Consider the following 21692-nt stretch of genomic DNA (forward strand, 5'->3'; position numbering starts at 1 on the left):
TAGACAGTCCTTTTAACTTGGGATATTTTCTTCTCTGCTTTTCAGGTGACCACTTGAAAGTCTGCTCGCAAGGCTACACATGCTGCTCTCAAGAAATGGAGGAGAAGTACAGTCAGCAGAGTAAACACGACTTCAGAAACGCTGTCGTAGAGCTTAGCAATCACCTACAAAACATGTTTAGTTCCCGATACAAGAAGTTTGATGGTAAGTGCAGAGACCTTGAACTTGCTCTCCTTGGGATAAAAATGTGAAAAATCCCCATCCTGTTGTTTCTGTGCAGTTTTTCTGCTCTGTCTCCCCCTTTGCTGGGAAAGTTCATGACTCGGCTCAGAGGGCAGAGCATGCCTTGTTTTGCAATCCTGTGAGAGAGAAGTATTTGCTGATTATGGCTGCTTGTTTCCCAAAGAGAGAGATCTTTCTTTCTGATTAATCTTTTGAAAAGCCATTTTGCTCTAATGTAAGATTGCAGTTGGTTTTATTGGTACATCCCCGCAGCGCACATAATTGTAACGTGCACGTCTCGCAGCCCCGATCCACAACAATGCTGCTCTTTCCCAGCACATTGTGAGCCCACAGGATTTGTATCCATCTCACTTTTAGCCTTTGGGGCTAAGCAGAGCAGCAGATAAACACAGTGGTTTTGTGTGGAGGCCGAGGGTTCAAGTGTGATGCGGGGTCGGAACCATAATGAACAAGTCTCGGCTGAGTTCCCATCGCTGGAGTGATGCTAACTGCTGACAGATAAGCAAATGACTGGTCTTGGTATTGCCCTTGGGTCCACATGTGTCCTGTCAGACTGGCTCTCCACAGGGCATGCCTGGCTCGTGGGAGCTGCAGGAAGAAGCTCCCTTTGGAATTAGCTGGCACACAGCCAGCACTGCCCACCTTGTAGCCAGGTGCTTTCCTTTGAGAGCATCTCTGCAAACAGCTGAAGTCTATGCCTGGACACTGGGCACAGCACCTGGCTGAGGTCCCAGGGCATTTCTTGGTTTGCTTCTTGGTTGGTTCCTGTAGGGCTTTGTAGGTGTTTCAGTGCTCCTACAAAGGAGCCCCCTCCTACACAACAGCCCCCTGTTGCCTGGGTATCTGGGGAGGAGGAGCAAGGTGTCAGCTGCTGCTTGGGTTGCCCTTGTTGGCTGGGGGAGGGAGGTGACAGCCAGCTGCATATGGAAGTATTTGACAAGTCAAATGGACTGGGTTGCTCACACAGTTCTGCTTGTACATCACCAGCACACTCTGTGGTAAAGGACAGTTCCCTCATGCAGCTCCTGGACATTTGTTCCCTTGTTTGGTCAGTGGTTCAATGTGAGTTTTTTATGAATATCCCAGAGTTTATGCCTTGAACCTCCCAGCAACTTCCTCTGCACTACTACAGCAGGTAGCAGCCTCTTACTTTCAAAAGGGATTGGCACTAGGGTGAGAGAAAAAAATCCCTGGGTATGAAATTGCAGTGAGTCAAAGTAGAATTATGCAATCATCTTGATAGCATCTAAATCTGCTGGCTAAATATTTCCCTCTTAACCTCTGTTGTCTCTACCTGCTGGTACACCAAAGGGGTGATAGAGGGAGAACCAAAGTGTCTAGACTTGCAAGCTTATTAAATGCAGAACAAGACACTTAATGAAATCCAGCCCGTAGATAAGCCCGTTCAAAGAGACCAGAGGAGCAGCATCTGCTTCACCTTAAATGAACAAGGAGGCTGTTTGAAATGCTGCATTGGAAACAAAGAGCATGCACGGGTCGCTGCATTAGCATCCATGACATCCTGAGAGGTGCATCTGCCCCTTTATGGGGGGAGGGATGGCTGCAGGGCTGTGTGAGAACAGGGGACATTAAGCCAAGCTGAAATGGATGCCTGTCAAAGCATAGGGCTTCAAAATAGCTGAGCTTTGGAAGGAAGCCTGCACAGGCTATTCTGCCTGTGCTCTGTGGTTCTCCTGTCAGCCTCTCAGAGTATATTCTGTGCTGGTCTCACTCTCACTTTAGCCTGGGAAGTCCTTGACTGGCAAGTCTGGAAGGGGATGGTGTTGTTCAGCTGTTCCTGAAAGCTGGATTTAGTGTGCCTGGCCTGTCCCTCAAGGGTGTGTCTCTACCTCAACTGAAACTAATGAAGGAGAATTGGCAACCTCCTCAGCCTGTCCCAAAGCCTAATGACTCTGTCTTTGAGTGCTAATATCAGAACTAAATCTTCATTTGCTGCAGACAAAGCTGATTTAGGGATTTTTTTAATCTTACCTGGGGTGGAAGTAGAGATGAGCTGATTACCACCCTCCGTCATTTACCTCTTGGGAGGCTTTTAATCATGACTGCCTCTCTCCCTCCAGCCCTGTCACCTGGAGGCTGAAGGCACACCTTCCTTCCTCCTGGTTGCTGGAGCAGGTTGAGGAGTCTCCTCACTGAGGTCCTCAGGCTCTTCTATAAAAATGTTGGAGTTCCATGCCCTAGACTGCTATGTTTTGTTTGTTTAAGAGCCTGCTGTTGAATGTTTAGCTGCTTGTGGGATGGCATTTCCTTCCTTTGGTCTTGGTGCTTGGTCATCAGATCAGCTGTGGTCAGTTGTGTCCTGCACATTTGAGTTCTTCTTGCCCAGCGTGATTTATCCCACACTTTTTGATCTAATGTACCCAAACTACAGGAAGGAGAGGCAATCGAGATCCATATGTTTGTCCTGATCCTTAGGGATGAGACTGGAAAAGGACACAATCCCTTCCAGAGCTGCTCTTCTGCATGGACCCAAGCTCTGATTTTACTGTTTGCAGCTCTTCAGGCCTTCTTTATCACTTGTAGCTAAATCCATTCAAATGGAAATAAAACTGGCAAAAATGAGCTGTACACCTTCCTCAGTTTGACATTTTTATCACTTGTAGCTAAATCCATTCAAATGGAAATAAAACTGGCAAAAATGAGCTTCCTCAGTTTGACATGAAATCCTCTGTGCTACAGCTGTGCAGAGTGACTGAGTAGGCAGGATGAGTTATTCCAGTGACCAGATTCACTTCAGATGGAGTGGACACTTCTCTTGAGGGGTGACACATCCCCGGGCTGCGATCGGCCACTCCAGGGTGCAGCCCAAACAGCAAACCCTGTCCTCCAGCCCTTTGGAAATCTTTGTTGTGGATTCTATGGCTGCTAATCTCCCAGTCTTGACATTCAGGTCTGGGAGGAAAGGCAAACCTGTCCTGCCTCCGTTATGTGCTTGACCTTTGCAGCAGTTGCTGCTCAGAAGGACAGTCCAAGTGGCGGCACATCCTTTGGATGGAGGCTGGGATGCCCTGTGGCTTCTGGAGTGTTTGCATCAGCTGTTGCTGGAGTGCTGTGTGCTGTTGGAACTGTTGCCAGAATTGCTCTGATCTGACACCAAAGCTGCACAGAAATGGATTATCTCCTCTTTAATCAGGAGCATAGAACAATCTGCTGATTATCCATCCCCAAAGGGCTGTCCAGGAGTCATTTCAGCTCCCAGTGCATAATGTAACAGCATCAGATCCTCCTGTGCATATTTGGTTTGCAGGCACTGGGAGAACTTGTGGAGCTCAGGAGTCCCATATCTTACATATCCTGTCTAAATATTTGCTTACAGTACAGGTATGTGTGCCCCTGGAGGTCTCCCCTGTTGTAATTTAAACCACTAGCCTGATGCCAGCGTTGCAGTAAGAGGTGTATTTTCAGCAGCAAGGGAAATGCTTTTTTGTTAAAATAAAAAAATACTTTGTGAGTTGTTGGATTCACCATTGCTAAATTATTTTAGAGGTGAAAATTTGCTGGTTAATAATCTCAGATATGTTTATGGGCTTCACTGAGAAATTAAAAGAGTGGGTAAAATTTTGTGGCCATGTAAGTGTCTCCTTCTGTGACAATGACATTCATGGGAAAGCTGGAATTGACTGTGGTGACATCTCATGCCATAGAAGAGGCTATAGCAGTCAGGGATTTAAATACCCTTCCCTTTTTTTAAATGAAATCTCTTGTGCCTTGTCTTATCTTCACAACTTAGTGCCCTCCCCTTCACTCTCTTGGGGATTAATAACATTATTAGAATTAATAGTGACATTAAGTCTGCATAAATGCTCAGTTCCATGTATTAAATTTGAACTTTCACCTCTTCTGCCCTGTGAGGCTGAAGTTTTCCACACCAGGGTCTGTGCTAGCCAACAGTGCTTTGGGGAAACTGCTCAGCTGTTTTGAGGAATTGGAGCCAGGACAGGACATAGCCCATAACTCTTCTGCAGTGTTTCCGCTGTTCCGTTGCTTCCTAGATAAGATGTTCTTACTTTTCACTTTTTAAAGACACATCCTGAATCTCTTGGAAGATGTAACTGTTGTGCTAAGCCCTTTTCTGGGGGGAAAAAATAGAGGGGCTGCTGAGTCCCCCAAGCTCCTTGTTTCTCCTGCCCCTGTATTTCACAAGCACTTCACTTGTTGCACTTAAACCAAGTTATGTCCCTTTCTTTTGTGCATTCCAGGCTTAGGCAAGGCAGCAAACTTCTGCAGCCCTCATTGTGCAGGAGGGAAGTGTGTGAGGGGTCTGTCTCTGGACTGGGCTGGCAGTAGGTTTGGTGTTCCCAATGCCCAGATGACAGAAGGAGTTGTATCAAATGGTGCAGCCCACGCCAGCATCTGGGAAGCAATTAAATGCCAGGAGTTCCATTTCTGATCCAATCTCTCTGGATTTTCCATTAGCATTTAAGATAAAATAAATACAGAAGTGTAAAAGGAAACCCTTTGGGGACAGTAAGTGGAAAGAAACCAAATCCAAGAAGAAAGAGCTGGCCAGGGGTCCCCAAGTTCATGGTACACACAACCTTCTGCTGTGCAAGGAGCGGGCAGAGGGGCTGGAGAGGGATTCCTGTTTGGGGGCTCCATGTTTGTATTGGGCAGGGTAGTTACAGGCACAAAGTGTGATCATGATGAGTATCTTTGAAGCATCCCAGGGTGCCCTTGACCAAAGTGTGAGCCCTATGTTACTCCTGGGTACATGAATTTCTTCACTGAAGAATGAACTGGCATGTGGCTGAATCCAAGAGACTGGTCAGAAGAACACTGGCCAAATAGCTTCCAAGCTCTGCTGAAACCAAAGGAATAAGCCTGTAATTAATTTCAGAAATTAGGTTTTGTTGTTCAGATAACCTTTGCTTCCTGCTGCTATCTCCAGGTACGAGTTCTCAGGGAGGTGTGCTGGTGCAGTGGGATACATAGTTGGGATGTATTAATAACTGGGAAGGACACAGAGGGGACAAGAGAAAGCTTTTGGTGGTCTCCCTTCTGCTGCTTCAGGCAGTGTGGAGGCAAACAGTGAAAGATGAGCCCCACAGGTGCCCAGCCTGCTGCTCCTATAGTTAGAATTTGGCAGCCCATCGGGGTGCTCTGCCTTACCAAAATAACTGCCCTTTGGGGACCTTCATCTCACATTAACTCTTTTATTGGAAACTGCCAGTGGGAGCAGAGACCTGGGCCCTCATCCTGCTCCTTTGGCAGGGTCCCCCCATGTCTGTGGCACCCAGAACCATGGGGTCAGTGCTGGCTGCCAGCACATTCATAGCTGCAGGAGGCAGCTCCAGGTGTCTTGGCACAGCTGGAGCACTGAGTGGTGGACCTCTGCTGTGCCAGAGCTGCATGGAGTTCGAGCTTCTGAACAAACCTGTGTGGTGGGAAGAGCTCTCCCCTTGCCACCCACCTTCAGGTGAGTGCACTGATGACCATGGCATCGTTAAGGCACAAACAATAGTGTGGTTTGGTCTTTGCACCCACTCACAGTGAGGTGAAGGTGCAGCCTTGTTCTGCCCTCCCCACAAATGAATGGCACCAAACCTCATGCCAGCCAGGGCAGAAAATGTTGGGAAAATTGACCTCAAAGAAGCTGTTGTGGGGAGGCAATCCTTTGGACTTGGTTTGAGGTTGTTGCTTCCCAAGGATAGGGAGGGAGTCATTGAGGAGAAGCTGGAGGGAGCAACCACCAACACACTTCCTTTAGAAAATCCCACTTGTGGGCTTTTTGTTTGTGCTTTCCCACTCAGTGCAACAGCAATGAAACAAATTGTCTGCTGTCTGTGCCTTGGAAGTTTGTTTATTCTTTGTTTTTGTTCAACTGGCTCCTCTCCATCTAGAGGTTTTTAAGGAGGTACATACACCACCATGATTTTCAGTTTTGTTCATTGAGAAGGGTTGTGCTTGTCTGACAGTGGTGAGAACCAGACCTCTCTTTTGGCAGGCTTGGAAAGATCCTAAGGTCAAGTTCAAGTTACCACAGAAATAGGAAGTCTCATAGGGTGAGGTGAAGGGGGTTCCTGCCCTGTTGATTAGGAGAGGGGGGAAAAAAAAGATACTAGATCTTGTAACTAAGCAAAGACTTCAGCAAGGGGAAAAAGCAGTTAGTATATGGGCTTGGGGGGATGAAACACTCTTATGTGATCTCAGGTCAAAGCAGTTCTGCTCTTAAGGTCACAGGTAAACTGCTCTTATCCTTCTGGCTTTTTTTCCCAAAAGCAAAGATGCAGGCAGCAGGCTTTGTACATGGCTACAGGAAACGTGCCTGGTGCTCTCTGGTTACTAATTGATGTCAACCAGTCAATGAACTATTGTTTGTCTGTTTAAAATTAACTCTCTCTTCCTCCTTCTTGCACAAAGGAACCACCAAGCCTATGTGCATACTCCTGGTAGCTGCTGCCCTGGATGCCCATTTTGGTGGTGGTTTGGCTTGGGGGTGTGATAACCCACTGGTGCAGGGCTGGAGCTATTTTATTAGTGTTTAATGTACTGTAATGTCTTAGTGTCCAGCCACTCACATGCTGGCTGAACAAATAAGAGGCAGCCCCAGCTGGAAGAGCTCTCTGTGCAAGTGTAATGAGATGAGGGTAACTGAGGTAATGGGAGCAGGAAAGACATCCCCATTGTTCAGTAGTGCAGGCCCTCCTCACACTCTGACAGCAGTAGGAAGAGAGGCTTGGGAAAGCATGTACCTGTGAAATACCTTAGTGAGTGTCCCAGAAAGTTCCTTTGCATTGGGAGGGTGTGGGAGGCAGCCTGAAGGAGCTCACTAGCAGGTGAAGTTTGGGCTGGGATCTTGGTGTATTGGTACCAGATGGATGTGGGGCAAAGGCTGAAACCCCTGAGAATCACAGGGTGGCTGAAGAGATTGAGGAATGGGTGCAGTGAAAATTAGGCATGGGTGGAGTAGAGGGAGGAGCAAATAATGGAGGAAGAAGAAACAGCTCCAGGGAGGTACATTGTGGAAGAGTTGTTGCAAGGAGGGGGATGGAAGTGCTGGGAACGATGGACCTGCTGCTTGAGGAGGAGGCAACATGGAAGCAGGGGGAGAAAACTCAGCATAGCTGACCAAAAATGGGATGTGTGAGCAGTGACAGTCCCTGAAACCAGGAATGAGGAGGCTACGAATTCTGGGCTCATCCTGCTGCATGGATGTGGCAGAGCAGGATGGACTAAGAAGGGACCAAGGGCATTTCTCACTGTTTTCCTAGTTTGTGGGATGACTGGTACATACAGCAGGATGCAATGTGCTGCTGTTTGTTTCTTGGATCACAGACAGCAATCTCCACATTGTCCTCCTCCTTCATTGCTCCTTAATCTCTAACAAGCTCAGTGTCAGTGTGATTGATGGTGCTACCCAGTGCTGTGTGTTGTCTTCTGCCCTGCTCTTCTGGACTCCACTAGCCCCACAGTGCTCCAGAAACCAGAACTTCTAGATACCATGGTTTTTTTGTGGTTTTGGTTTTTTTTAACCTCTGAGACTGTGACCTAGTTGTTTATGTTGTCTTGACTTTCACTAATCAAGCGAAGTTCAGGGAGATGTTGTTCTTCCCAGCTCTGCAGTGTTCACATATTGTGCCTGTTGCTGTGACACTGGCAAGATTTAAGCCTGTACTTCTTCAAGCCCTGTGAAAGAGTTCTTCCCATGTCAATAAGTGCTAACACATGTTTGAAAACAGGACAGATAAACAGCTTGTGGATCTGCCCTGCCCTTCTGAGTTCATATTCAATAAATGTGTTAACACTATGTGTTCATCGGTTTCTCAACACTTCCGGAAAAAGGTTGTTAAGCTAGGATTTGTTTTTCCCGGTGGAAATTACAAATGCTGTATATGCAATAAAGGAAGTGAAGGCATATTAAAAATAATGAAGCACATTCAGAAAAAAATAATTACTTTTCTCCCTTTGGACTAGGTGGCATGGCTGTGGACGGCTTCAGCCTCCAGGTTAAGAGAGCTGTGAAACATTTGTCTCTTTTCTCCCAAATTCCATTTATCTGTCTGGACTGGATTTTGCTTTAGATGGTAGGAGCAGCTGCAGGGTGGAGTTTGCATTTGCACCTCTGGAAAACCCAGGGATGGAGCCAGCCCGTCCACGGCACAGCCTGTGGGGCTGTGGCTTGGGCAGGAGCGTTGTCTGGGAATCCATCTTGCTGTTGTGGACATTTTATGAGTAAACCTTTTAAGGAGAAAATATAATTAATCTCTTTGTGGCAGTGTTCTCTTGTGCACGCTAGAAAGCATAATTGTCTATACAGACAAGCAAATTAAAGGTTTTGCTAAGACAGACGGTCCTTAATTAATCATAATCTGGACAATATATTAAGAGTATGCTCAAAATGCTGGGTGGCAAATTATCTGAAACTAATTAATTGTGCCCATAAAAATTCAGCATGTTCCATATGCGTGCTTGAACCTGGTTTTATTTGTTTTTTAAGGTGGTTGAGTAATTGCACGTCTACCTGGGATCTGTTTGTGTAGTTGATTTGCAAACCTCAAACAGAATAAGGCCAATTGAAAACTTGGCTCTTAACTAAGGAAACCTGGTGCATGGGAAATGCAGCATGTCTGGTGGCTTTTGGGAGCAGAAGGGCAGCCCTGGTGTCCTTTTGGAAGGGCCCCAGCACACCTGAACATGGGCAACAGATGGGTGTCTGTAGCAAGCACATTGGCTCAGCAGCCTTGCTGAACTCTTGGATAAGACTTGACCTTTTTTTGCACTGCAGTTGAGGTTTCCTTTGTTCTCTAAAAGGTGGGGGTTTTAGGTGAGCTGAGCCCTGGGTCACTGATGATTTGATGCTTTGCAGTGGCTACAAGAGCAGTAAGTGTGGTGCTGTGGAGCACTGTGCCTCTCTGTGTGAAAGAATTCCCTGAAATAAATGTGTTTTGCTCCTGAAGATAAAGAAGTTGAAAGCACAGCTTTGCACTCCTGCCGTGGTCAGCTCTGGATTCAGCCCTGAGGACTCTGCCTGGGGCAGGCTGGGGAGGCTGAGGACACCAGTGCTGGGGTCCTGGCACAGGGCAGGTGGTGGCAGCTCAACCAGGCAATGTTTGCTGCTGTTTCCTTTGTTGCCAGTGCGTGTACAGAAGTGCCAAATCTGTCTGTGGGTGAAGGGGAATGTGCACCTTTGATGTGTTCATCTCATTTCCAGGGGCTGCCTTTGATTTAGGTAGGACTGTGCCCTGCAGCACTGGACTCTCCTCAGCAAAAGCCCTCTTGCATGAAAATCCCACTGTTGAAATATCTGAAAATGTTAGCACAAGGAAAACACTGCATCCCTTCTTACTTTTAAAAAACCAAACCAGACAAAAAAGAATATTTTCAGGTGGCAGCTATGCATCCAAGAGCAAAAATATATTGGGTCTGAAAGTCAAAAGTAGTAGATGTGTCTGGAGGTGGGATTTACTCTGTCTTGCAGTGGGTGGAGTGAGTGTGTTTCTTCAATTAGCTCATGTATCTGCAATTTGGAAGAAAGATTGTTTTGAATTATTCTGGCAGTGGAATCTGATGTCATGTGGAAGCACCTTGGGGAGAAGCAGTGCTCTCCTGCACTGGGTTACTGGCAAGGCTGGTCTGCCCTCAAGCTGCAGAGAGATAATACATCTTATTATCTGAAAAAATGAAATTTCCAAGTAGCTATGGTTATGTTTCTCAATGTGCTTTTTGAAAGAATGATTTGTTCAAAAGCAGAGACTTTTTTCCCCAGGATTTTTATTGCAGAGATGGCACATATGTCACATCCTGACTTTCTTACCATTTCCTGACATCTCTAGGTTTTCACAAAGTGGTGGGCATTGAAATTCTACCCTGAAATTAAAAAATGTTAAAAGAATAAACAGAGCCCAGAGTTGTAGATTGCCTGACTGCAGATTACTGCCTTTTCTGCCTCTTAAAGTTAATTGCATTGGAAATGTCATCTTCCTTTGAGCATCAAAGCTGCACAGGATTCATTCTGCAATACAGACAAATTTTAAAATTGTTTCTTGACATTAAGAAAGGTTTTGTGGCTCTGATCCCACAGTGCTGGTTCCCTCAGCCTGGAGCTCCTCCTCCTGAGCATCACCTTGAGTGAGAGGGTGACTTTGCATCAGCAGGACTTGGCTGAGGTGTGTTGAAGCAGTACAGCATGGCCTTGCTCCTCGGTCAGGTTGGACCAGAGCTGGCTGTGCCATGTTATCCCAAAGCCTTGTCTGTGGTTCATCCTCTCTGTGTAAGCCATTCCTCTCTGCAGGCTCTGCTCTTAGTCAGGAGAGCCAGGGAGACCTTGGAGCCACGAGCTGCTCTTGCAGGTCAGTTTGTGAAACCCTTCCCAACCGTGCGTGTGCCTGTTTGCCGACAAGAGGGGCCAGCCCTTGTCCAGGGAGTTTAAACAAGATAACTGGAGGGAAGAGAGAGCCTGCCATCCCTCCAGATAGCAGTGTCTGAGGGAGCACTGGCAAAGTATGATTTGTCGTCTGTGAAAAATGTTTGCATTTGACAGCTTTTCACAGGAAGCCTGTCAGAGTGATAATTTAATGAGTACAGATTGCTTGCAACACAGCTGTAAAACGTGCTTTTACAGTGCTGTAAAATAAGCAACCGAGGCCTTTGTGTGTTTGCTTTGTTTGAGAACAAGTCAACTTCTAATACAAATGAAAGGTGGTCATTTATTTTACCCAGCAAACAGTCAAGACGTAAGAGAGGAACCTGCCATTTTTCTTCTTGTGGTGGCAAGGTTAATGCTGGGTTATGTTGGTGTTTGCTAATCAGCTCATTTCTGTGAAGGGGAGAATTAGTATCTAATTAGATATAGCAAGTTACTAGTCAGATTAGCATTTAACTCATAAAAAGGACTTTCAGGCTTTTTTCTTTTCCTTGCAGGCATCTGTGCCCGTAGTTTGCACAGAGAAAAGATTAATGTTCCTTGTGGCGCCCAAGTTGATTTCTTGATGTGGAGATAGAAACTGAGGATGCAGACTTACACTGTGCCAACAGCTACACTAAAATGGATCTGTAGACATAATTTAATTGCTGCTGCTGACCGGGTTAAGAGTGCTGTGCATTGCATGGAGGAAGATGCCATGCACATCCCACTGCTGGGTCCATCCCTGCTTGCTGTGTTGAGTGGCCCTTCATCCCCAGTGCCATGCTTGACATCACCCCCCCTCCATCCAACCTCCACCCCAGGAGCCTCGAGGTGCCAGCAGTGGCAGCCAGTGGCCAAGCCACAGGCACTGGTCACCAGGGCATCCTGTCTGGCTCGTTCAGGGATACAGGCATGTGCTGGCAGGGGTGGATGCTGACTCCAGGCTGCAGACACAGTCTCCTCTGCCCTCCTTCCCTGCTTCTTTGGGAAGTGGCACTTGGGAATGGGAGTTTTCTGTCCATGAAAATGGTGGTTGAAGCTTGAGCCAGAGACAACAGTGCTGTGCATGCACGCTGCCTCCTTCAGCAGTGCTGTGTTGGGCTTTTGGAAGTGCCTGGTTGTGGTGGGAAGTTTTCATTTCCTTTATTTACCTTCCTTTTGGGCAAGGAAAAGCTGCTGGCTGGAAGGCTGCAGGTGTGCAGGTATTTGCTGCTAATTAGATTGCAGGATTTTATTTATGATAATTAATGAACATACCTGGTTGTAGCCCGCATGAAAAATTGCTAAGAGATGATGAGCTCTAAAGCTTGGATACAGTTTATTCAACTATCACTTGGAGTGTAACCAATAAAATTAGTTTGGTCAGGAGAATAAATTGGTTCTGGTAATATGGATTTATTACTTAAGATAACTTTCTTGGCTTAAAACATTGCTTTGGGTTCTTTAGACTGGTGGTTGGAGTAAATAAATCATCAATAAATTATATTGATGGCAAATCTACCAGATTTGCCATCAATATAATTTAAAAAATCTAATCATTTTTTAAGAGTTTGCTGATGCATCTAGCAGGTTTTGTGGCTGGTACAGAAGTATTTAAATAAACAACTTGTTTGGTGATACTAAAAGGTCTGAGCAAAGGAAGGAAGTGAGCCTTCAAAATGATTAAGTGAATTAGAAATTAATATACACCAAGCTAATCTCTATAGTATAAACTCAACAGAAAAAAATCTTCCTGGAGAGGAAATGCCAGTCATGGGAACGAAAGTGGAGGTTCCTGCTGATATTGGACAGAGGACGTGTTGGGTGTTTGAAATCAATCTCCTCTTCCCTGGATCATTTCTCTTGTGCTCCTAAGAGGCTGCATTATATACAGCCGTGTCAGGCATTGAACCCCATGACTTTGTTCATCAGGAACTCATGGAATGTTTCAGTTTTTCCAGAAAATGTTTTCTGTGTTAGGCTTTGTTTGTACTGGAGCACTTTGAAGACGAAAATCTGAACTTCAGCATACTTTTAATGTCTTTTAACAAGGTTTAAATTCACACTGGGCCAAAATATTTCTCCCCCCCCTCTTATAACAACTTCTAGCTCTAAGCATTGCTCCTTTGAGGATTTAGAAAACCACAGAGGCATGTTTTATTAAAAAATATTTATTGAATATGAGTCACAGAAAAGCAGAGGTCAGAATCCTCAATTGCTGGTGGCATGCATAAAATAATTTGCTTCCTCACCCGGCTGGGCCCGCTCCCCGGGGTGCTGGTGCTCCCTGTGGGGCTGGAGCAAACAGGCATGGGAGGCTTTGTCCCTGTGGCACCTACCTTGCTCTCCTTAGCTGCCCCCAAAGCCATAGAGCAGGGAGTTTTTTTCCAAAATGGCCCAAATGCTTTTGGCCTGCTGGACCCCTTCCCTATTTTTTATTTTATCTCATCTATGCCAAATCTCCAAGGCAAAGGCTTTGTGGTAGGGTGGTTTGTGCTTAGACACACGTGTCAAGGATGTGGTGATGTGTTCTTGGAGGACATGTTTAAACTTTAAACTGCTTCTGCAGTGGTATCAGCATCAGGTCAACTTGTTATCAGTGTTGGAGACACATGTGGCACTGCCAAGACATGGCAGCAGCCACTCTGGGCTGTCCAGTGCTCCCAGAGAGTGAACCAAAGTGGGGATTTGCTTTTAGAAAATTACAGAGATCACAAACCCAATCTGTCCTTCATAATTTGAAAAATCTCTTGTTTTTGTGCCAAGTGTTTAGGCCTTAGATTTTAAGCAAATTCTGGTATATGTATGGGGGTTTTCACACTGGCAGAAACATCTGAAGCTCCTTCTGTGATCAGGACCAGTTGGGTAAGTGGTCAGGCCTTGGCCTGAGAGATGAACTTGCAGAATGGGAAATGGAACCTGCAGGTAGATTTTTAAATTTATTTTTAAAATATAGTAATTATTTTCAATTTTTGAGGCTGGTTTATGATAATCTTGGAAAACGAATTGTCAAGAACTGGAAAGAAGGACTCATTTGTGCAAAACATCTGTTTCACAAAACCACCTTTTTTCTTTCCAATATGGTGTTCTTTGAAATTACATCTTTTAAGATGCCTAAATAGAAACATCAGAAACTTTTGTGCTTTTTTTCTCTTTTTTGCTGACTTAATAATGATATTCATATTTGTATCGGGAGATATATCACTCATACAAGTCTTCCATTCTATGGAGAGTTTTGGGGATTGGTTTATGGAGAGTAATCAAAAAGTTTGAGATATAGACATGGTTTTGAGGTGTAGACATGGAAAATTTCAGGGGGAGACCTTTAATTTTCCATTTCAGTTTGATGATGGTCTCGTTGTGCTAATCCTCCAGTTAAGCAGCAGTTGTAGGAGTGTGTGAACACACCACCCAGTTCCCATGTTTACCATCTCTCCTCTCCCTCTTTCCTAGAGTTCTTCAAGGAGCTCCTGGAGAACGCAGAGAAGTCTCTGAACGACATGTTTGTGCGGACGTACGGCCGGCTGTACATGCAGAACTCGGAGCTCTTCAAGGACCTCTTCGTGGAGCTGAAGCGCTACTACGTGGGCGGCAACGTCAACCTGGAGGAGATGCTCAACGAGTTCTGGGCGCGCCTGCTGGAGCGCATGTTCCGGCTGGTCAACCCCCAGTACCACTTCACGGATGAGTACCTGGAGTGTGTCAGCAAGTACACGGAGCAGCTGAAGCCCTTCGGGGACGTGCCGCGGAAGCTCAAGCTGCAAGTGACGCGAGCCTTCGTGGCCGCCCGCACCTTCGCGCAGGGCCTCGCCGTCGCCAGGGACGTCATCAGCAAAGTGTCTGCGGTGAGCTCTGTCCCCTGAGTGTTTGTCCCCGTGTCCCTTGGAGCCATGACGGGCAGCATCTCTCCCTGTTGTCCTCTACCTAGAGGTGGTGGTGGTAGTTGAGCTCGCGTGGGACCCAGTTCCATCTATGTAGGCTGCGCTGTCGCGTGGTAGAGTCACGTTCTGAGGACACCACAGCCCAGTTCCCCAGGTGGATGCTTTCCTCCTGTCTAGGGAGCAACAACAGCAGGAAATTAAATGCCTTCTGCAGTGGAAATAACCATGTTTGCTTGTGTAATGGCCGTATCTTCTTAATATTGCCTTTAAATTACAGTGAGTCAGGGATGCTGCAAGCATCTGTTATGGAGCAGCTGATGATTTGCTCCTTGCTCCAGGGCATGGGGAGAGGCAGATCACATGAGCAAGCAGCACTTTTGTGACAACAGTAAATTTGAGCCATCTGCATAGGGCAGAAGCCACTTGTACTTGGTGCCACACATGCAGCACAAGTTAGACCTCAGACTTTTCTAGAAAAGTCACTTTTTGGGAAATAAAACAGCTGTGATGTGTTGGTCACTTAAATGTTTACCTCCCTCTTCATATAAATCACTTTGGAGTTGTTTAAGTGGGGTGACTGCTTTTTTGACATGAGATTTGTCTTTAATTTTAGTCTGGATTGTATGGTATAGGGAACAGTCAATAATCCCCTTGAAGTGATTATGTAAGATAACAAATATTAGCGATTTCCTTTAACAAACTCAGCTCATTTCCTGTGGGCTGTGGAAGATTTATTGTAATCATTTAATTGGGCAGAGAGACATTTGCTTTCTCTGTACCTGGTTATGGACTAATAAAACGTGAGGCTGAAAGAGCAGGCAGGATTTTGAATCACCCCAAGTGCCAGGAAAAAAAAAAGAATAGCTGTTCAGATACTAGTAGAAGCAGAATGCAGTTCTGTAGGCAGCACAAACAGCATCCTTAGATGAGATAATCATTCAAATTTCTTTTACTTATGGGGATAATATTAAAACACTGTCTCTGAGGATAGGGGGAAAAAAAATCTGCTTCCATGTTAATTTTTCCTGAAGAGAAATGAGGCAAACAGCTGGCAATAGGCCAGAACATGTATGGAAGGGCAGAGAATATTAGCAAGGAAGGAGCTGCTTAACTAAAATACCCAGACTCCAGGAGTGAGTTGCAAGTTAGCAGTGGCAGGTCCTTGGACACCTTGGCTCTCCACCTAATAAGGATGACTCTTAAGGTAGACTAATGTACTGTTGGTTGAGGATGGGTGTGTGGAGGTTTATGTGTGACACGTGGGATCACTCTTACGAGATCACAAAACCTTTCAGCCTCAGGGATGCTGTCCTGGTGGGAGGGAGGGGTGGTGGCAGATGAAGTGTGATGTCTCTGTGCCAGGACAATGGCCAAGCCTGCTGACTCTTAGTTGGGGTTTCAGATTTGTTGGCCCTTGTTTTGTGGCTGTGTGGCAGCTCTTGTGGTCAGGGGATGGGGTTTTCACTGCTGTAGAGTGTGGATGAAATATTCAGGTGGGAGGTCTGGCCATTAAGCCCCTGTACAGTGCAATTACTTGATAGGCAGTAAACGTGCATGGGTGAGGGATCGTGTTTATGCTCCATCTGCTCAGAATTCATCAAAATATCTCCAGACTTGACACAGAACCACAAGGGCTGCGGTCCCTGCATCTGTTATGAATCAGTCGTGAACCCGAGGTGGCATTGTGATTTCTCTTTCCCTTTTGAAGATCCTTGAGTGTAGAGTTGCCTTCAACCCTAGAATTAATTGCTTGAGTGTGGAAAGCTACCCAGAGTCCCACGCAGCTGCAAAAATAGCTCACGTGCCATGGACAATCACAGTTGCTCTGCTTTCCACTTCAATTTCACAAGTTGCAGTGGAAATCCTGCAACAGATTGACTTTTCCAAGCAGTAACAAAAGTCCCTGCTGCTGAATACCTAAGCTTTAGCTGCAGCAGTAGAAGGAATAATAATCTTTCCTGTAGTGTTTTAATCGCATTCAATGGGAATCTAACATCGTGTTTCTGCAAGACACAATGGGAAATCCTAGACGTGAGTTTAAAAGCTGATGTTTTTATGCCTGCTGCTCTGCGGTTGTGTTCTGGGGCTTCCCACATTACATATAGATTAGCCTGGCTTTGCTGAGCTCTATGTAATGACTCCATTGACTTTCCTTCCTTAGTATTTTTACTCAGGAGTTGTAGTGGAATGACTGCTTATACCAGGGATTAACTTGGGGGATAAATCTTCATTCTTCTTTATGAAAAAATGTCCGAAGGAATGCAAATTAGTTTTACTTTTGATGTGCTTTGTGACAAGTAAGTAAAAAATGTTTAATTGAAAATCTTCAGGAGGAGAAATACAAACTAGTGCAAGGCCCAGCTGTGTACTTTCCTGGGGTACTATCAGGAGAGCAAAGAGCACTCTACAGTGCAATGGCCTTGATAGTTTTTTAATGATCCCAGATATTTTTACATCTTCACTAGGGAGTTGCATTTAGAAGGATATTTTTTCTTGTGTGAGTTTGGGAATAAAGGGGTAAAAGAAGAGAGAATACTGAAAAGCTGCAAGTATGCTTGATTTTTGAGCCAGAATGCTAGAAAATAACTTTAAATTCAGCCTTGAATGGATCAAAAACTGTACCACTGTGCTGAAATACACAACAGAGAGAAAGCTGTATGGTTTTGAGAGAAAGGACAGATTTTTTTCAAGCTGTCTGAACTCCACAATTTCGATGCTCAAGTCTTCACCCCTCAAATTCCCTTATTTGGACCCAAAAAGTATGATATTTTCTAGATCTGTTCTGAGCAGCAGGTCTGTACAGGATGCTTTTTCTGCCTGTTAGAGGCCTCTGAGGTTGGCTGTGGGGAGCTGGGGGCCTCCAGTGCTTCTCTCTGTCCTGTGCTGGTGCTGGGTGCTTTCTGCCTGACCTCCCTGCCCCTGCCTTCGGGAGATGGAAATCTGCCTGTCCCCTAATCACTCTCCTGCTACTTAGCCCTGGACAAGCACTGAAATCAGCCAGGTTAAATTGCTGCCAGAAGTGACATTTCCTGCCCTGGGCAGGGCTGGAAAAAAGGAGCAAATACAAGGCAGAGACATGAGTGACTGAAAAAGGATGAGAACCTGCAACTGGGCAGTTCTCAGGCTGCTGAGATGTTCCCATAATTGCATGCCATTAAACGCACAGCCTGGTCAAGGGTCGTGTCACCTCTGAGGGCAAAGTGCACTGGGGCTTGTAGGGTGCAGGTCAGGTACAGGTATGGGGTGAAGGTTCTTGTTTGCAAGGGAAGAAGTGGAATCAAGGGCTGGGCTCCCTGACAGCATTTTGTAGGGTCAGGAGGAGCTGGGAGGGGAGGTCTGGCTGGAGGTTAGCAGCAGAGGCACATGAAGGCTGAAGCATGCAGCCACCCAGCATTGAACTCCTGGCTCTGTGTCACCATCTCTCTGCAGACCAGGAAGTGTGGATGTGACATTCTGCACTTGGCAGTGGTGGTGAGAGTTTTCTGGAGCCCCCCAGGAAATTTATCCTGATAAACTGTTGTTTTGGGATTCTTTTACCACTTTTCCCTCTTGTGTCCTATAATTTGAGGCAGAATTGCTGGGAGCTCAGGAGGCTCTCAAATCACCTCCTCAACAAGCATTTGTGTGCTGAAAGCCACATGAGATATAACATGAGATGCCACCAAAGCATCTGGGCTGCTGGAAAGGGTATTCCAGCCTATCCTTGGGAGCCCTGAGAAATGCAGCAGCTTGAAAGTTGCATGCAAGAAATGGTATTTAATTTGGAAGCACAGTTATGAGCCGTATGAAATAATGCAGTTTCATGTGATGGTTACACCTACTTCCTCCTCTGGTGACATTAGCAACCAAGAGGAGGCTGCTGGAGATGCCCCAGTGGGTGGAGGAGGTCATCTTTCTTTGTATTGCCATTTCTGCCCTAATGAGGTGTAATGGTAGCAGCCAAGGAGGGAATTTTCTTCAAACTGTTTATGAAGAGAATTGCAGAGGGGACGGGTGATTGCTTTCCCACAGGTGCTCCAAAGCTGGTGGGAGCCCAGTGGCTTTTTACCCTCATCTTGAATGAAGGACCTGTGGAACACAGGTTGAGCTGTTGGTTGACCTGCTGGTCTGTATGAGCAAACTGAACTGTGTCTTGTGTCATTTTTGGTACGTGGACCAGCCATTTGCTTAGGAGAAGCAGTGATGAAAATAATAAAACAATGAATGGATAAGAATTAAGACTGTTTGTGTAATCACAAATAGTAGGGCACCAAGATCTGGTTTTGGTAAAGTTATACCCCCTAGTAATTACCATTTGAGGATCTAAAAGTTTAGTCAGAGATCCAACCTCCCTCTGTGCAGTTTTTGCCCTTGGTTTGACTTTAGGGGAATGTGACTGTAATCCTCTTTCAGAAAGAATTCTATGTTCCTATATCGATGGGCTGCAATATCTTGCTCAGGCAAGAGCCAACTTTGCCAGGGGAGTGACAGAAATGGAATATGCTGCTTGCATGCGTTGGGAAGGGACAGGAGGGCAGCACTTCTGCTATGTGGGTAACTAAGAAACAGCCAGAGGAGCTAAGGAGCCCTTTTAGTGTGTAGCAGAGGGACCTCCAAAGGGGCAGTGCTCTCCAGGCAGCAGGTTGCAAGCTATGAGGCCAGACCAAGGGGCTGCCGTGCGCAAGGACATTTCCTTCCACATACCAGGGGCAAACATCAATGCAGAAAACAATACCAAGCACTTCTCCACATCAAAGATGACCCTGAGAAGACCTGCCAAGAATGTGACTGCATCTGCCTCAGTTCCAGCCATCTGAGGGCCTGTGCTAGGCCTTCAAAGCATGCTGGAGCAGCAGTCAGCTCAGATTTAGGGCTGGGAGTGCCTGGATAGGACTGTGGATTTCGAGTAGATGGTGTCATGCAGGAGTACTTCAGTCCACTGGCATGGTTTTGGCTTTTTCTTTCTCTGCCCTGCACTGTGGTTCTGCTGCTATTTTTGAAAACAATGTGAAGGATAATTAAGGATGGTTTTGGTTGTAGATGCCTGGATAAATGTCCCTGCTGCTTTACTCATTCAAGCAAACGGAACACTCCTCATGATCTGTGGTGTTTGAGGCAGGGAGAGGCTTGTTCCTACAGTGAACAAGCTTGGTGTGAAAGGCCCTTTGGTCCCAAGGGCACCATTAGCAGGAGATGCTGAGCCTGGCATGGCTGTGCAGGTGTTCAGAGGGAGAGGCATCCCCTTGGCTGGCACCCTGAGGTCCCCGCGCCCCTTGTGGGCTGGGGCTGCTCTTGGGGAAGACAAGCATGTGAATGTTCAGACAGCAGCTCGAGTGCCTGGTGCTGTGACTCTCAGGGGCTCTGCTTTTCCTCTTGGCACTGTCACTTCTGGAGTGGGGGGAGCACACTGTAAGTAGGGAATTGAGCAGAAATGTACTCTTGAACTTTTCCTCGCACGAGATAACGCTGCAGCAGACACTGCCATGGGTAGCAAGTGTTGAGACAAGGAGTCATGCAGTTCCCAAGATCACTCCTAAATGTATTCCCTTATGCAAGACCTCAGGGGCCTAAATCTGTGGTTGAACCAGATGCTGTCTAAACGATTAATGTTTTAGCACCAGGCCAGCAAAATTGGTTAAACGCATAGTTAATTCCAAAACACTTTCATTGGAATATTTGGGGTGGGGAAGCAAACCAGGAGCCTCCCAAGTGATGTTCTGCCTCACAGTGAGCTGAACGTCAGGACCAGCGTGTGCCAAGATGATGTTCTTGAGGGTTCTTGCACAACACTGAGAGAAGGAAAAAATGATGCAAGTAGGGTTGTGTTGGTCCCAAAAATCGATGACAACTCACTTGTCTAAGATGACTGCTCACCTAGAGCATCTCACAGGCAGCTCCAGAGTATGTTTTTGAAATCATCTTTCCATGTCACTCAGAAGTTACTCTTTCAGTCTTTTAGTCAGCATTGCTGTCATTCTTTTTTTTTTTTGCAAATAAAACACAGTATAAAATAAAAGTAATTTCACTACATTTATTTTCAAATCGTTGGATTTTTTGTTTTCTGGCAGCTGTGCTGCTGGCATGGCAACACTGTTGTTGTGCAAGCATGGAAAATAAGAAAGCCTGAGTTATCAGTGTTATTATAAATAGTTATTAAAGCTGACAGGATTTTAAATGTTATTATTAACATTCTTAATATTAACTTGAGGGTAGAGTGAGAGAATGTAATGTAGCTCTGGCTGTCTGACAGCTGTGGGAGCTCCCTGCAGTATCCATGGTTGGAGCTCTGTCATCCTTCCTCAGCTATTCCTTGCCTTGGGAAGTAGATGAAAAAGAATCTGGTTGCTTCTCTGAACTTTATCTGCTTGCACAGATCAGTTTATCTTGAGTTTTGGTGGTTTTGTGGTAGCCTGTGGATAAGGCACTGCACTCCATAGGTGAGAACTTTAGTGGTGATGTTTCTACCAGAGGAATGCATCCAGCTGCAATTACCAGCAAGTTGGAAAAGGCTAAGGGTGTAAGTTTCCCTCATGTGAAACTCTGAAATGGGACGGGTATGACAAGGTACCAAGAAAAAAACAGGTATTATCATGCCAAGAGCATGTCATTTTTACAGGAACATGATTTTACCTTTACCAGTCAATGTAAGTTGGGACGTTACCCCAATAAGTGTGGTATGAAATGTTTGCATTAAGCCCCGAGTTGTTTGCTTTTCACTTAATTTTTGTGAATTGTGTGCAAATCTGTATTTTTAAGGAGCAAGTTTGATAGGAAGATTGGTGCCAAAACACATCTGTTAGCAGCTTTTAATCTTCACGTTTGACAAAGCGTATAGATATGGACAAATTGTAATTTACATGATGAAACCGCAGGGTGATAGATTGCTGCAGTGGCGTGGAACGCCATGGAAAGGAAATAAATTTTACAAGATAAAAGGAAGGGACTGGAGTGCATTTACTTCTATCAGAAGCTTTTACAGGGTATGTGCACTGCAGCTACTACTACCTGGGTTCAAATCTACCAGAGTAAATCCCCTCCAGCAAATAAAGCTTTCTCCGGTGCTCTGCTTTATTAGAAAGGAGATTACTTGGTTTTGAGGGTCATTCTAGAGTACAGTTTGAATGAACTTGAGTTGCTTTCCAAGATAAACACAACCCCAGAACAAAGCATATCTGGGTTTACTGTTACATACAATGGCGTTTTAAGAGCTTGCACCTGGCGTGGCAGGGCCAATATTAAAAGCC

At 45.7% G+C, this 21692-nt stretch overlaps 1 protein-coding gene across 1 annotated transcript in view; it reads left to right on the plus strand.

Annotated features, from left to right (window-relative positions):
- Nucleotides 1-21692, plus strand: part of GPC4 (glypican 4) — a 67455-nt gene that overhangs the window by 30316 nt on the left and 15447 nt on the right. Inside the window, exons 2-3 of the mRNA XM_041485234.1 lie at nucleotides 46-204; nucleotides 14042-14433. Of these exons, the coding sequence (XP_041341168.1) occupies nucleotides 46-204; nucleotides 14042-14433 (551 nt within the window). The remainder of the gene's footprint in view (nucleotides 1-45; nucleotides 205-14041; nucleotides 14434-21692) is intronic.

This window comes from Pyrgilauda ruficollis, unplaced genomic scaffold (assembly GCF_017590135.1).
Source record: "Pyrgilauda ruficollis isolate IOZ18807 unplaced genomic scaffold, ASM1759013v1 scaffold7, whole genome shotgun sequence".
Taxonomy (NCBI): Eukaryota; Metazoa; Chordata; class Aves; order Passeriformes; family Passeridae; genus Pyrgilauda; species Pyrgilauda ruficollis.